Genomic DNA, 18,360 nt, shown 5'->3' with positions numbered 1-18,360 from the left:
TATTATCCTCATTTTCACTAATAAACACAAGGTCACAGGGAGCCAGAATTTGAATCAAGGACTGAATATAAAGTCCACTCATTTACTCTATAAACATTTGTCAGTCAGCTATATGCGAGGCACCGTGCTGGGTACTAGGGACATAAATTCCAGCTTCAAGGAACTCACAGCCCTGCAACAAAGCCAGACAAACAGACAAGTATATAACACAAAACTCATCAGCAATGGTATGCTGGTAAATATTAATTAACCAGCTTGAGGCATGGTAAGGAGAAGAAAGGATGAGAGAGGGTTATTTGTAGCATTTGCCAATTTCTGTAGGGTAAATACTCTCCTGTGGTCATTTAAAATCTATCACTGTCACTTCACCAAACAGAGCTGGGTAGGATATCACCACACAGCATTTCCACTATACAGGTACACTTGATACACTAGATATAAATAACATTAAGGGCACAAACAACAGAAGTATATAGTAAAATAATCACTAAGTGATAATTTTGATCATATAAATCTTTGTTTTTAATATAATTCATGAGTTTATATATATATATATATTTTGTAATCACTAATGTATTCAACAATCAGCTCAAAAAAATTCCTAAAAATTTAACAGCTGACTCTCCCGATCCAGATCTAGCTCACTACCATCGTGACCTTGCAGCACTGTGCTCTTTTTCCCCCAGTTTTATCATCAAATAGTTGACATCATCACTGTACAAGTTTAAGGCATACAAGCATGAAGGTTTAATTTACATATATTGCACACTCCTTCGTTAAACTACACTGGCTCCCCCAAGTCACTTAGCTTCTCTGGGTCTCAGGTTATTTGCCTAAACACTCTCTATGATCCTTTTTCAGTTTAATGACTCTATAATCTTTATGCAAAATCATGTGTCTGATTTATTTTACTAACTTACAAACCTATTTCTATATTCCTAAATGCTTTGAAATAATGCTCAGCACAGGATTATTTGAAACAATAAGCATAATTCCACTTTTCTTATTAAAAATAACGTCCCAGAAACATCCTCTGAACAAAGCTACTACTCAATCCACTGACTCCACCTTCAGTTGACATGAGTGATACAATGTTTTATGCTTAAAGAGCTCCGCCCTGGAAGTCAGATCAGCTTTGGATTATAGTCCTGGCCCTACTAGCACCTACTGATCTTGGGGAATGCTTCTGTCGTCCACCTTTATAATACCTGTCATGATTAAGTGAAGTAATAAAAACAGACTTATTTTAAAAATAAGATACTACACAATTTTTTTATTATTATTCTGAGTGAATATGAATCATTTTCAAGGTAACTTTGAGGTAGCTTTCACTCTCATAAACTGAGCTTTGACCTATTTGCTGTACAGTCACTAAGTCCAACTCTTTGTGACCCCATGCACTGAATGAGGCACACCGGCTTCCCTGCCCTTCACTATCTCCCAGAGTTTTCTCAAGTTCATGTCTATCGAGTAGGTGATGCCATCTAACCATCTCATACTCTGTGGCCCCCTTCTCCTCTCGTCCCCACGCTTTCCCAGTGTCAGAGTCTTTTCCAATGAAATGCTCTTCGCCTTAGGTGGCCAAACTTTGGGAGCTTCAGCTTCAGCATCAGTCTTTCCAACAAATATTCAGGGCTGATTTCCTTTACAATTGACTGGTTTGATATACTTGCAATCCAGAGGACCCTCAAGCGTCTTCTCCAACACCACAATTTGAAAGCATCAATTCTTTGGCGTTCAGCCTTCTTTACGGTCCAACTCTCACATCTGTACGTGACTACTGGGAAAACCACAGCTTTGACTGTATGGACCTTTGTCAGCAAAGTGATGTGTCTGCTTTTTCACACACTGTCTCGTTTGTCAGCTTTCCTTCCAAGGAGCAAGCATCTTTTAATTTCATGGCTGCAGTCACCATCTGCAGTGATTTTGACCTATGGTGCCTCTTAAACCTGAAAATTTTTAGAACTCTTCTAAGTAATATATTAAAATAGTCATCACAACATGGGTCAATATATGAACAAAATAGAATATATGCAAATAAAACATGGCCAGCATCTTTTGATAATCCATACTAGACCAGAGCCAAAGAATAAAAACTATAACTGATCTAGACTAGGAGTTGGTAAACTATGGCCCCAAGGTCAAATTCAGCTCATAGCCTATATTTGCAAATAAAGTTTTATTGAAGCACAGTCACACTCACTTGTTTAAGTTTTATCAATGGCTGCTTTTGTACTATGATGGCAGAGTTGTGTAGCCACAACAAAGAAAGTCTGACGTGTAAAACCTAAAATATTTTCTATCTAGTTCCTTAAGGAAGTTTGCCAATTTCTCATCTAAACTGATGTATCCCAATATTCTCCAATCAGCAATACCTATTAATTGGTCCAGGACTCATAAGAAAGATAGAAAAATAAACACCTTTCCATTAATCTAACAACCCAAATATCTATCGGTTCATATATTCCTTTTTCAGTCACTAACGAAAAATTATGACTTTTATCTTTGCTCCTAACATGACAACTTTGCACCAGTTTTGAATTACAACAATGTGGTGAAAAACTGAGAAAGGAAAATGAGAAAGCCAAAGACAGTAAAGCAAAAGAAGTTCTAGGATTTTAGGTTTGAGCTCAGACATGTAAAGAGTTTGGAAGTCATCACATTTGTCCTTACATTAAGAAAAAAGCTGGACAAACAGAAAATCAAAGACTTTTTTTGGAAAAAACGGAGAGCTGAGTTTGTAGGGCAAACTGACATTCTGAAATCTGGAGAAAGAGGAGTGAATCCAGAGAGTCACCATCAAAAACCTGCTTACCTGGAACAAAAGTCACTAGAACCAGTAAACAGTAGAAATACTTAAATGGTAATTTTGACAAACTGCTGAAGGCTGGGCATGGTCTAGCCTGAGGATCAGAAACTCCTGGGAGACATAGTTTTTGGGATACCCTCATACTTTCATGGATTTTACCTACCGGTGAAGAATCAAGAAAAATAGCCTCATAGCTCTGGTAGGAGGAAAGAGTAAAAATATGCCCAGAGCATTGTCCAAAAAAAGGCACACTCTCCAGGAAAAGAGCTTAATCAGTCTCCTAGCACAAGTATTTTCTAACTTCAGCCCCTTCTAGCCCACCTACCTCACATAAATGAGAAAAGCTAAAAGATACCTTTTCATAGGTCATAGCCCAAGGACACAAATTCTTAAGTCACATGAGGCTGTGACTTAATCATAAGAGTATGTTTCATAAGAGAATGTTTCCCTCCCTCCATACTTCACCACACATCAATAGGGCTCCAGGATAAGAGTGGAAGATTACATTTTAAAGAACTGCAAGATACAAACTCCAACTAAGGAAGAGTTCAAGATGTACAAAAAGACAGGGGAGGGAAAAAAAAGGACACTAAAAGAATTTAATGTCTCTGGCATTTAAAGCTTCAGTAAGCATTCAACACAGACCAACTCCTGGCCAAATTAAGATAAAACCTCAAATTACTAAAAGGCTATTTATTTGAACTCTTATCCCAAAGAAAGGCAATCCCAAAGAATGTTTGTTCAAACTAGCACACAATTGTACTCAACTCACATGCTAGCAAAGTAATGCTCAAAATTCTCCAAGCTCGGCTTCAACAGTATGTGAACTGAGAACTTCCAGACGTTCAAGCTGGATTTAGAAAAGGCAGAGGAACCAGAAATCAAATTGCCAACATCTGTCAGATTACAGAAAAAGCAAGAGAATTCCAGAAAAACACCTACTTCTGCTTTATTAACTATGCCAAAGCCTTTGACTGTGTGGATCACAACATACTGGAAACTTCTGAAAGAGATGGGAATACCAGACCACCTGACCTGACTCCTGAGAAATCTGTATGCAGGTCAAGAAGCAACAGTTAGAACTGGACATGGAACAACAGACTGGTTCCAAATGGGGAAAGGAGTACATCAAGGCTACATATTGTCACCTTGCTTATTTAACTTATATGCAGAATACATCATGCAAAATGCTGGGCTAAATGAAGCACAAGCTGAATCAAGATTGCCAGGTCAAGTATCAATAACCTCAGATATGCAGATGATACCACCCTTAGGGCAGAAAATGAAGAGGAATTAAAGAGCCTCTTGATGAAAGTGAAAGAGGGGGGAAAAAAAAAAAAAAGAAAGAAAGTGAAAGAGGAGAGTGAAAAAGCTGGCTTAAAACTCAACATTCAAAAAAACGAAGATCATGGCATCTGGTCCCATCACTTCATGGCAAAGAAATGGGGAGACAATGAAAACAGTGACAGACTTTATTTTCTTGGCCTCCAAAATCACTGCAGATGATGACAGCAGCCATGAAATTAAAAGAAGCTTGCTCCTTGGAAGAAAAGGTATAACAAAGCTAGACACCATAATAAAAAGCAGAGACATTACTTTATCTACAGAGGTCTGTCTAGTCAAAAGTATGGTTTTCCCAGTAGTCATGTATGGATGTGAGAGTTGGACCATAAAGAAAGCTGAGTGCTGAAGAACTGATACTTTTGAACTGTGGTGTTGGAGAAGACTCTTGAGAGTCCCTTGGACTGCAAGGAGATCCAACCAGTCCATCCTAAAGGAAATCAGTCCTGAATATTCATTGGAAGGACTAATGCTGAAGCTGAAACTCCAATACTTTGGCCACCGAATACAAAGACTCATTGGAAAAGCCCCTGATGCTGGGAAAGATTGAAGGCAGGAGGAGAAGGGGATGATGGAGGATGAGATGGTTGGACAGCATCACTGACTCGATGGACATGAGTTTGAGGAAGCTCCAGGAGTTGGTGAAGCACAGGGAAGCTTGGCGTGCTGCAGTCCATGGGGTCGCAAAGAGTCAGACATGACTGATCGACTGAACTGAACTGAATACTCCATACATCTTGTCTAGTTTTCAACAAAAAATTAGAAGGCATACTAAAAGGCAGTTTGAAGAGAAAAGCAAGCACTAGAACCCGAGTCAAACATGAGACAGACTTCGGGATGATCAGACCAGGAATTTAAAATAATTGTGAATAATATTTTAAAGACTCTAATGGAAAAGATAGAAAACATGAAAGAACAGGTGAGTAAAGTACACAAAGAGATGGAAACTCTAAAGAATAATTAAAAGGAAATGCCAGATAGATATCAAAAATACTATAACAGAAATAAGACCACTGATGGGCTCATCAGTAGACTAGACACAACCTAGGAAAGAATCAGCAGATTTGAACATAACAGAAACTAACAAAACTGAAATGAAAAGAGAAAAAAGAATGAATAAAATAGAATATCAAAGAACTGTGGGACAACTCTGAATGTGTATCATATATAGGACTAGAATATCAGAAAGAGAATATGGAACTTAAGAAATATTTGAAGTAATAATAGCCAAGAAATTGCCAAAATTAATTAGACACAAAACCACAGATCCAAGAAACTCAGAAAACACCAAGTTGGATAAATACAAAAATATCTACACCTAGGCACATCATATACTTAGACTCCACAAAACAAAAAACAAAGAGAAAATCTTGAGAAAAGGTAGAAGGTGGAAGCTGAGGGGAACGAGAGGATACCCTATCTGTAGAAGAACAAGGATAAGAATTATACAGAATTTCTCATCTGAAACCACACAAGTAAGGGAAGAATGAGGTGAAATATTTAAAGCACTGAAAGGAAGAAAAGGACAAATCTAAAATTTCAAATATAAGATTATCTTTCATAACTAAGGAAGAAAAAAGACTTAGACAAAAATTGAGAGAATTCACAGCCAAAAGACTTGCCTAAGAAGAAATGTTAAAAGAGGTTCTTCAAGAAGAAGGAAATGATACACATCAGAAACTCAGTTCCATATAAAGAAAGGAAGCATATCAGAAAAGGAACAAGAAAAGGTAAAATAAAATCATTTACTTGTCTTATTGTTAATTAATCTAAAACATAACTATTTAACAACAGTAATAATGTATTGAGTGATTATATTATAGCATATGAAATGAAAGACACTGATGTCATCAGGGACAGGAGAGATGAACTGAGAATACTCTTCTATGAAATATTTTATGGACTGCACAGGAAGCAATGTAATATTGTATGAAAGTGGTTTAAAATGCATATTGTAAACTCTAGAGCAATTACTTTAAAAAGAATGCTTAAGTATAACTGACGGGCTAAGAGAAGAGATAAAATGCTCAACTAAAATGAGAAAAGACAGAAGGAGAAAGGAGGGGAGGGGAACAAGCACAAGGTCAGAAGACAAACATGGAAGCTATGAACTCAACCATGTCAATCAACACTTTAATGTGAACGGTCTAAATCTACCAATTAAAAGACGTTTTCCAGGACACAAACGCTTAAGTCACACAAGGCTGTGACTTAATCATAAGAGCAGAGAATGTTTCCCCTCCTCCATACTTCACCACACACCAAAAGGCCTCCAGTATGAGTAGAAGGCTGCATTTGAAAGAGCTGCAAGACACAAACTCCAAAAAACCAAGACTCAACTGTATGTTGCCTACAGGAAACACACTTTAAATATAGAGATACAGGTTAAAAGGTAAGGGATAAAGAAACATCATGTAACACTAGCAAAAAGAAAGCTGCAGTAGCTATATAAATTTCAGACAAAGCAGACCTCAGAATAAGGGAAATCATGAGGTATAAAGATTGGCATAATGATAAAGGGGTTAATTCTCCAAGAAGATATAATAATCCTTTGTGTATATACACTTAACAACAGAATATCAAAATATGGAGGCCAAAACTGACAGAACTGTATGGAATTCAAAACCCACAGATCCATTAGTACAGCTGGAGATACTAATACCTCTTTTTCATTAATTGATACACCAAGCAAGCAGAAAGTCAGAAAGTTGACCTGAACAACATTAGCAATCAGCTTTATCTAATCTTGTCATTTATAAAACAGTCCATCCAACAGCATTAAAATGTATACTCTTCTCAAGTTTATATGAAACATTCATCAAACATTCACATTCTAGGCCACAAAACATACTTAACAAAATTTATAAGAATAGAAATCATACCAAGCATGTTCTTAGATTACAATGGAATTAAACTAGAAATCAATAATAGAAAGCTGGGAAAACTCAAAATATTTGGAAATTAAACATACTTCTAAATAACACATGGGTCAAAAAAAAGAAGTCCCAGGAGATGCTTAAAATATCTTACATAAAATACAACCTATCAAAACTTGAAGATACAGCAAAAACAGTGCTTAGAAGAAAATATAGAGCACTGAATGTGATACATATATCTTGTGATATATATAACACGAGAAGAAACATCAAAAATCTAAGCTTCCACTTTAGGAAACTAAGAGAAAAGAGGAATTTAAACAGTGCAAACCGAAGAAAAAATAATAAAAATTAGAGCAGAGATCAATGAAATTGAAAAGATGAAAACAATAGAGAAAACAAAAGCAAAAGTTGATAACCTCTAGCCAGGCTAACCAAAAAGAGAGAGAGAGACTGAGAAAGAGACACAAATTAATGAGGGGTCATGACTGATTCCCATAGACATTAAAAGAATAATGAAGGAATAATGTGAACAACTTAATAGCCAAAAATTTGAAAACACAGATGAAATGAACCAATTCTTTGAATCACACAAACTGCCAAAACTCATACAAGCTGCCGCAGACTCCCAGAGCTTCTGCCCACCAGCTTCAGCACACCAAAGCCAGACCTCTAAGTACTCACCTCTTTGGGAGCCTATAATACAAGCTCCTCAAAGCCCCGAGTCTCTCACCACATCAATCAATCCAGCCTTTTTCCAGAAAACTATCAGAAAGTACAACTCCCTCAGAAATGCAACACATTTCGGCAACAACTGAAGTCTGAGAAGAATCTCCAGGCCCGCTGGAAATAACTGTCTCTTGGCAACGTTGCAGCCATCTAAACCCACCACCATGTCTCATGTCCCTGATACTCTCTTCTATCAAACATTTATCCACCACTGATCCTTCTGCTACGTATGTCTTCATCCCTATCCTGCCCTGTGCTTCCTCTTCCTAACTGACCCTCCAAATGCTCCTCTTCTTTCCAAATCTTTCCGCCATGACTTTAGGAAATCAGACTCTTAAGTTTAAGCAATCCTTCTACATCTTAATAAACTCTTCATAAAAATTTCCTCTATTTTCCTCTATCTTAACTTCACCATTGTAAAAAAAAAAAAAACTCTTTATAAACCTTAAGACTTTTAGTAGATAACTACATAATATTAGCTAGCACTTTGTTTTCATCTGCTTCACTTATCACTATACCAAATAAGTATGATGAGTTAGTAAATCAAATGGTCACCATTTTCAAAGGAATAACCAACAGCAATCTTGAAGTAACAAACACTGTGGCAGCACTTAACAGTATTATAAGGTATTTTAAAAAACTTAGTTCTAAAATTTAATAGATACAATATATACCACTTAATGAAAGGTTCCTCACTCCCAAAACGCAGGTATTTTTTCTTGCTTATTTGTACAACAAATAATCTCCTTTAGATTTTAATTAAATATAGAAATGAGTTAAATCATATAGATTATACTAGTCATAACAACATATATTTTACTGTATAAGTACAACCTGTAAGAAGGAACACTAATGCGAGAGGACTATAAATATAATCAGTTACAAGCTGGCAAACATCCAACTAAGACAAAACTCAAAGCAAAAGACAGCAGAGTCTCAGGGAGTCCACCTTGGAGATGTCCTGTCTCCCCAGCTGTCACCCAGGCACCTCACCCTTCTGTTGGTGGCTAACAAGGTAGCCCATCTGCCTGGGGCACTGGCGCACAATAGTGGTTATGTTCTACCTCACAAACGACTACACTTCATCGAGTTTATGCTCAGTAGAGCAGTGTTTGCAAACCACTTAGATTCCAGGACGGAAAGAGCTACAGAAACGAAACATCCAGTCCTTCTCTGAGGTTTGTTTTTGGCCTCTGTTAGCCGCAGGTTGCAGGGCACTAAGCACTATGCGCTGTGTGTTTGCTTGCAACCACTATGAAAAACAGCCTATAACCTTTCTGACAACTCCTAGAAAACTGTAAGTTAATTTAAAGTCAGGGAATGTAACTAGGACATCCTTCAATTCTTAGAACTAGTTTTTGGCAAAATACCTCACGAGTTCTATCTTGGACATCAATTTGATTTTGTTTTAACCAACACTATTCAACACACTATCACTAAAATTCAGTGCTACTGGTTGAGCAAAAGTAAAGACGGTAAAAAGTGAAGAAGGTAAAACAATCAGTTTGATTTGACTATAAGTTAATTCCTAGCCTACAAATAAACTTCTTCCTGGATGATAAGAAATGCTTTAAAAAAAACAGATTCATAGCTTAATAGCCCAATTATGTATAATTCTTTCCATACACATTACATAAGTTACAGAACCTAGAACAAAACTCTAAATAATACATTATACCGATGTCCTCAAAACAGCTTGTCAAAACATTTCTCAAAGATTTCTATCCTATAGCATGTGCACAAAAATCTGAAGTATTCATTAGATGGGCAATATACAGCATCTACAATGATTCTAGACACAAATCTACTTTGAAGAATAGTTATATAATTATATAACATTATTAAACACTATTAAAATGTTTATGAAAGCATTGTTTTTAAAAGTAACATTTTCCCCAATTTATAGTAGAGAACTGTAGTCAGAGCTTCTCTGGTCTGGGTAAAAAAGTTTACATATATTTTATCAAAAGAAACTACTGTACTTTATTGCATTTTTACATAGCATTTAACTTAGAATCTCTGGAAAGCAGAAAAAATTGATGATAATTCATTTTATCATCTCAGAATTCCTACTTTCCTGGAATGATTTCATGAAAATGTTCATGTACTTCCTAGAAATACTTTACTGCATTGTTTTAATAAACCAAGGTATATGCTTTACAGAGATTATAATATATAAACAATGTAAGGCACTGTCAAAAAGGAAAATCAACAAGCACCTTCAAAATAGAAATCTCATGTGACATTCGCTTTCTCCCAAAATATGAATTACATTAGAAATGAATACAGACATTTTTACTAAACTCAACTATTCTCAAAGATAATGGAAGTTTTTAAAATTTCTACAAATTTGCCCATTAATGTCTGATGACTTTAAGCAGCTACATAATAGCATAAAACACACACTGTAAAGAACTATAAAGATTTGAGGGGATGGTCACACAGCATTGTGAATGTACTAAATATCACTGATTATACACTCTGAAAATGTTTGTTTTTATACTATGTGAATTTCATACCAATATTAATTTTATATAATAATTTTATAATATTAATAAACTTTAAATGCCTATAAATCAAATAACAAATTTGATAAATTTTAACCAACACTAAAGATATCAAATTTTTAAGTGATGTGGAGTAAGGTAAAATTAAGAGAATCTAATCCACACACATTATATTCCCCTAATTTTTAAATGAAAAAAAATTTATTAATTGAATGTTACATTATTTACTCTGAGATGTATTAAAAATTTCCCATTCACCACTAACTCTAGATATATCTATAAACCATAAAAAGTTATTCTATTTTACATTCAGAGTCAAATATCATTAGAAGCTTGACTAATCTAGTTCTCATTTTTTAAAATCAAATATGTATCCATGTAGATAGATTTTAATGGAGCAAAGAGAAAAGAAACTGTCATTTTCAAATCCTGTTTTACCAACTAGGTGAATGAAACAAGGACTGTTGCTTTCCACAAACCTCTGCCCAATAATTTTTCTTTACCTTACTATCTACTTTAAACATAATCAGTTTAAAACAGAAAGAAATAACAATAAAAAAGCCAGACACAAAAACTTGAGACATATTTTTTAAGAGGAAAATGAACAGGCATAAAATATTAAGTCATATGGCCACAGGTGAAACTTCTTTCAGGAGACAAAGAATATGTAGAAGAAAAGGCGAAGAGGAGTCCTAAAAGCCTACTCTATATGTCAACAATGCAAACACACAGCTCGAGGGCCTTCAGACATGATCAAGAGCCATGTGAGCCTCAGCCTTCTCTGCATATTTTAGAAAATAACTCAGAATCTATTTTCCATCCAAAATTAAGGCAATGGTATTTGTTAAGCATCAAACTTCATATAGAAGAGTGCTTAATACTCTGCCTTCATTTTCTAGATTCATTTTTTTATGAGCAACACAGTTCCACATAACCAAGTTATGATTCTCCACTTAAAGCATCAACGTCCAACAAAGAACTAAATGAGAATCATGACTATTACCCCCCAATACCTCATGATGATATGAAAGATACAAACTAACTCAAAGTGAAGGAAAAAGTAAAAAAAACAGCATGTCAATAATTAAGTACATTAATTACTACTATGTATATTTTCTATTAGTATAATTTAATTTAAAAATCTATATACCTATATAAGCTCATGTTGCCAAAGAATTTTTGTTATATAATTATTCAAGTAGTTTTTCTTACTCTATACAGACTTTCTTCTGAAAAGACACTACACATGACTATCATGTTAAAAAACTGTATGTGCTTCATATATATAATTAGTTATACTTAGTTTTCTGATATCTATTAAATTTGAACACATAAATATTTAATAAACTAATTCATAGCACAGAAAATATATACATATATATGATTATTGTCCTTACAATTTAAAATGAAATTAAATTTTCCTCTCTAATAATTTTCATTCTATTCATATATTCTGTAAGTGGTGAATATGACCAAAATCAGTTACTAAATATCAAAATATCATTTATTACTACATATATTAAACTTCTGACAGTAATATTAGTAATACAAGTAGCATATGAAAGCTATTAAGATTTACCCAGTTCCCTGACCCAAATCATTCTAAACACGACTTTGGGGGAGGATGAAATCAAAGGATTAGCACAAATGTAAAATCAGTCTCCCTACATACGATATAAAAATCAAGGTAGAAAGAGCATATGTGTGTGTATGTACCTGCCTATGTGCTTGTAAGGGGAGTATATTCAGTATCGGAATAATCATAGAATTAATTTCATACCTGTGCTCCATAGATATATTTATCCAACATCTTGCCTCCTATTGTCTGCCCTCCTATGTCCCAGACTTGAAGAGTAACATTCAAGCTTCCTAGAATATAAAACGGAATATAAAAGTAAGAAAAACAGGAACAATATAACAACTGAATACGGTTTCACAGAACATTAAGTCACAGTGATAAACTCTGAACCTAATGTGCATGTTTATTCTGCATGTTCACATAATTGGAATTGTGAAATAATGCTGTCAAAAGAGATGAATAGTGGGGAATTTAGGTTTACACTTTACCCCAGTTCCATGCAACCACATTTATAATCACCTTCAAAACAAAAGAAAATACATAAAGTTTTAATTCACAAACATCTTAAACCTTAAAATGTTTTTTCTTATACAGAGACTAAAACAATAAAGCAGTTGAATGTGGAGTAAGATATATAATTTAAAAATTAAAATTGAACTTTACCTTATTGCATATAATGAATTTTGCTGTAACTTCTAAACTCCACAGGTTCTAAGTAAAACTCACAAATTACCAACAGACTACAAAAATGGTCTCAAGGTTTCAATTCGAATGAAGTTTTAAATTTGAAGTTCAGCTACTATATACAATAGTGAACATAATTTTAAAATTACATGTTTTCAAATTTAACTTAGAAAATATAAATATTTTGACAGCCATATTCAGAACTGATGTAGGATACATACCCAGGATATCAAAAATTATTATGATGCATTTATATCTGTTCAAAGCATTCCATGAAACTAATTATAATATGTGCTTCAAAGCACTCATAAAATAGAGCAAATCTATTTGACGATTTAACAAATCTCTTCCCCAATCAAACATTATAAAAGCATTCTAAATTACTAAAAGGCAATCTTTAAAATTCTTTTGTCCATTTTGCAAAATATTTACTTGATAAAAAATTTATAAGACGTTTTTCTCTATTATCAATGCAATTAGTGACTAAACAACAAAATTTAAAGACCAAGTTCAATATGCTTTGTAATTTAACATTTCAGACTGTTTCTCCTAATAAAACTATGCTGTTTTCTCCAAAGGTGGACAGAATCTCAATAAGCACCTTCAAAATGAGCTCCCACACCAAAAATGCATCTTTCTGAATGATTTGCAAATCAGGAAAACTCAAAATCTTAGATACTAAAAGACCAGTCTCACTTCAAAAACAAACCAAAAAATGTTACATAGATATGAATTTTTATACCAATGCAAAACACTAAAATTGGAGAACGTTAGTCACACCATTCAACTTAGCAACTGGAAGGAAAGTACACCACTAGATTAACCAATCAACTTTTACCCTTAACTCTAAGTTTTGTAGGGTCTGTATTACAATCTTTCCATTATCTGGATGTAGTTCTGTTCCATCTGCCAACCTGCAGGATTTACATGAGGAACTTCCATTAGCATTAATGAGAGCTACTGAAGTTTATCACCCGTCATCTTTCCCACATATACACACTTTCAACGCTCACAGAGTAATGACTGAAGTGTTCTTAGAGCTCTACAAATACAAAAACCAAAACGTCACAGACGAAGACTCACCCAACAACTTGTATAAAGCCAGTATCTTAAAAATCTAAATTTTTAAGAAATTTTAAGAAAATTAAGTTCTAGAAAATTAAGAAATCTAAATTCAAAATTCACTGTCCTACAATGCTGTCTCAAATTAAGCAGGGGAGAAAGTGGTTGACACTAGAAGAATGTCATATAGTTTCAGGAGCCTCTAGATAAACAGGCAGTACTCTATTCATTTTACTAACAAAACTCTTTAGTTATGTTTACTTCAAAAACCAATCCTCAACAGTGTTAACTTTTTAAAGCTTTTAGGCAGCACTTAATAAAGGGCATTTAATACCATTTTCTGCAAGGCCAATAAACTTAACTTCATATCAAGAAATATGAAGCTTTTTTCCTTTACATTCTGATATTTAAACCCTATCCTATCTATAACTTTAGAAATATCATCCTCAACACATACTTTCAAATTCTGACAACATAATTTCAAGACTTGTATTCCTGCATTGAGGGAATATTTATTAAATCCATACCTTTCCAAATAAACACTATTTGTTGTTCTTGGCTTGTTTTTCTTTAATATACACATTCTAGTGCCTAGATAAAAACAGCTGTGTATTACTAATAACCCACTAATATACAACACTAACCAAAAAACAAACAACTTTTTTTGTTACAGCTTCACCAAATGATATTAACTTCATGGTTATTTCATGTATTTAGAAATGTATTTTCAACTTCCACATTTGAATTTTAGGCTTATTAACACATAAAAATAAATCAGAGTTCCTCCTATTTGGGAAACAAAATAATACAGAATTCAAATTAATATTACTTTTAGTTCTAACAAGCAAAAACATATGAAGTCTTCTAGTATATTTTCAAAATGACAAGCCTATAAAACTATATAAGAATTTTCAAATAATCAACATTGCAAAAATTTTAAAAACCAAGAATCCATTAAAATAAATTTCTAACTAATAAAGAATGTTAAGGAGAAAACTGTCAGCAATCTAATCCTAAATGCAAAATGCTACTCCTGCTCCTCTGTAAGAAATGACATTTAACTAGAGAAAAAAAATAAATGAGGTGACAAAATACAGGTAAGTTGCTTTTGGTATGAATCAAAGCCACCAAGAGGATTCAGCAGTGACCTTGTAGAAGTACACTTGGTGCCTTGGTTAACCTTACTTAAAGTGCTGCATAGTCAAGATGGAACTAAAAACACAAGCCTGCCCACTTCTTGTACTAAAGACTTAGAAATCCTTTTCACAGTAGAACGCTGTTTACTGGACTGTACCCACAAGCTTCCTGAAAGTATTTTGACTAACGCTCTTAAGAAGCTCTATCAGCAGAATCTCTGACTAACAGATACACTATTTTAAGCAGTAAAATCTGCACAGTGGTTGCATCCAGACTATACAGCATACCAGATCATGAAATATACTAACATGGATGAGTATTTGCAAAGTAATGACCTTGAAAACTTGCATGAAGAGAATGTCAATAGATGGACAGGAGGTATTACACCTCTAACAATCTGAACGGATAGAAGTCTCACTAGAATACTGACAAATACTAGATTTGCCTCCTGTGCTGCTATACCATAAATTTAATAATGCTGCCTATAATTATTCAGCAAATGATACAAATATTAATCACTGGGCACAATGAATTAAACTATACAAAGGGTATACTATAAACCTTTATTCATCTTATTTCTTAATATACTTTTTAATATCAAATCAAGCTACAGCTTTTTCCTTCTAATATTTATACAATAATTTTAAATCCACTAAACAGAATAAAACCAACTGCTTTTATATAAAAAAAAAAGTTTTTTCTGGAACTCTGCCCATCAAAACAAAAGCTTAATCAGGAAAATTAAAATATACATTCAATAAAAGTATGCACTTCCTAGTGTCACTTCTTTAACCTAAGTACTTTCTACTCTAAAATATATTATAAATTTGGATTTCAAAAATAACACTTATTACAAAATCATCCAAATTCAAAACTGGTTGGTATTGTGCAAAGAACTAGAAATCATCAACATGTATTACACATATAAAATGTTTAGAATCAGCCTTAAAATGTTTTTAATGTCTGAATAGGTGCTTGCTCCTTTACTTAAGTCTTTGAACTGAAAAATCAGAAAAATTAAACAATATTCATAATACAGAAAGTTAGTGCTTCTGCTAGTTAGCACTGAAACAAAACAGTAATTAAATACATACTGAGGTTCTCTGTGTAGAGCTGGCATCTCTGAAGAAACTGTTGTGAAATAAGTTTTCACTAAATATATTATCTGATTTCTACATGTATTCTGCTAGTGATTGGGGTAAATATTCTATTTATATCAGCATTAACCTATGCATAAGCTAATAATAAAAAGATTTTCAGTTTTTAATACATACAAAAATACAAATGAAACAAAATACACACATGTTTCTCATTAAACCTCTTTCTGAACAATAACTTAGTAATGGATAATTGGAATTCTTTTCTGAAGCGATATCTTCTTCTTATTTATTTTTCATTGGTAGTCAAGTAACAACCATCAAAACATACGAGTATATTACTAGTGAGATATGCAGAATACCTTCAATTACCAAGAGTTTTCATTAGCTGTTCTAAAACATTCATAGAGTTGTCTGATAGATGGAGTATTTGAAAGACTAACATATTTCAATAATATTAGAATTTATTAAACCCCTCCCCACCATATCACTCACGTTCCAGTATATGAATCTGACACTACACTTGCAACTGTTTTTATTCAAATGTGTTTCCTCAGAGAGGACAGAGAGATGGACTGGTTTATGAAGTCAATCAAGACAGACTGCTTTTAATAAAATACTTTAAACACATAATTTAAGCACAAGTGAATGGACAGAGTATTTTAAAGCCCCAATTGTTCAGAAACTAACTTAAAACAGAAACCACTCTTTTTTTGTTATTATTTCCCTGTATTTCCCACAAAATGTGCTGCAACTGGCATCTAAATAGTTTCTTTGCATGGTGAACTGAAACATCTTGAATGCTCAAACTGTATTTTTATGAGTGCCTAGGGACCCTAAATTTTAGTGGTCTATTAAATGCCAGCAATTTCATGCTGCCTTGCATAAAACAGCATTCACATATTAGAGCACAGAAGTTCCATAGCTACATTATACTTCTGTTCCAACTTTCTCTCAAACAAAAAACTGAAGCAGAGGCTAATCAAAATAACATTTAAAAAAATAATCCTTTCCAGTCTTCTCACATTTAGTTTATACAATATCTGTTGATAATTATATGGCATTTGATTTTGTTTTTAAGGTTAGAATTTTATAAGCAACTATTGTTTATCCTCAAAAAATGTGCAACGGTCAAAAACAGTGTAGAGTGGGGAGTATATAAACTTTTTCCTTACACACATGGACAGTATGTCTTCACGATAGATGCTGATGAAAGAACCTCCCTAACATACGTTTACTGATTACATATATTTTCACAAAGAAACAGTACCCAAATGTTACACACTCCTGCTCATGTCTCTTATCGTCAGATATGAACAACTTTCTATCTTAAGACATTTTAGTCTCTTACCTGGCAATGTTATTCTTCTCAAAAAGAAATCCAATCCCATAGTTTGTTTGTACTGTTTCCCAAAAGTTTCTTGAGCAAAACAGGTAACTAAGGAGGTCTAAAAAATTGATGCACAGAATATCAAAATTAATGTCTTTGGCTTTAGAAATGTAAACAAAATCACTACTATATCTTATTAAGTAATCTTAATATTTATACTCCGATTAAACCAACAAGTAACTTTAAGCAGTTCTAACCAATTACAAGGGGAAGAGGGACTTTTCATTCCACCAGGTACATTTCACTTGCCAACCAGCTATCAGTGGCAACAACACACTAATCAGCTAAATCTCTTTAAATCTCTTTACATCTCCTGACTGTCAACCTCCTATTCCTTGCTAGAAATTAGAATTTCTATTTATCAACAGAGAAAACTAAAACATGACTAAAGATCTGAATCTTATATGTCCCTATATATCAGTTCAACACAACTTTCACAGATGTTTCACTTCTGAGGTCAAACATCTGAGTAGTTTGTGTCTTCAGCTAATAAGAAGTAAAACTAATTAAGGAAAGGAGAACGTGTTTATACAATTTTCTTTTTACCCCTAAGAAACGTGTCTAATTTTTCTCTGCATTAAAAATGGTAAATGAAAGTGATTCTATAGAACTGATAATATTTATCTTTTAAATTAAGAAGTTGAAATTTTTAAGATTAATATTAAGCAGGCAAAAATAAATATATTCCATTCAAGAACTAGAAAGCTTAACAGTCTCAAGAATATTATAGCTAGAACAAATATATATCTACATTTTTAAAATGATTCAATATAGATCTACATTTGTAAAATAATAATTCAAAGTTACATTCAAAACTCTATAGAGTTTCTTTACAGTACCATTTCTTACCAATGCAAACAAATAATTAATCATTCTAGTGAAATAACTCAAAAGCTCCTTAAACATTGGTAATGCACTATTTATTTGTAAACATTCCCTAAAAGAAGAGAAATGGAACATCATGAAGCTTTTCTGCTCTTCAAGACAGATTCTCAAAGTTAAAGAAAAAGAACCCTTTTTTATTTTAAAAGTAAAATTAGATGTCAACTCCTAAAATAATGAAACCTAAAATTTGCAAGAGAGTTTATTATAATTATGACATAAGTGCAAAAGAAAACTGGGTCAAACTTTCTTTCAAAAAATCCTAAA

General features: G+C 33.4%; 1 protein-coding gene across 2 annotated transcripts in view; it reads right to left on the bottom strand.

Moving 5' to 3' along the window:
* The window catches only part of RAB28 (RAB28, member RAS oncogene family), a 90,136-nt gene that overhangs the window by 68,082 nt on the left and 3,694 nt on the right, over nt 1-18,360 (bottom strand). For both annotated transcript variants that reach the window (XM_065914325.1, XM_065914324.1), the window contains exons 2-3: nt 17,173-17,269; nt 12,043-12,131 (exon numbers count right to left, since the gene is read on the bottom strand). In XM_065914325.1, the coding sequence (XP_065770397.1) occupies nt 12,043-12,131; nt 17,173-17,269 (186 nt within the window). The remainder of the gene's footprint in view (nt 1-12,042; nt 12,132-17,172; nt 17,270-18,360) is intronic.

The sequence above is a fragment of the Muntiacus reevesi genome, chromosome 22, assembly GCF_963930625.1.
Source record: "Muntiacus reevesi chromosome 22, mMunRee1.1, whole genome shotgun sequence".
Classification (NCBI taxonomy): domain Eukaryota; kingdom Metazoa; phylum Chordata; class Mammalia; order Artiodactyla; family Cervidae; genus Muntiacus; species Muntiacus reevesi.
Note: the sequence above shows the minus strand (reverse complement) of the source record. Positions and strands in the feature narration are given on the sequence as shown.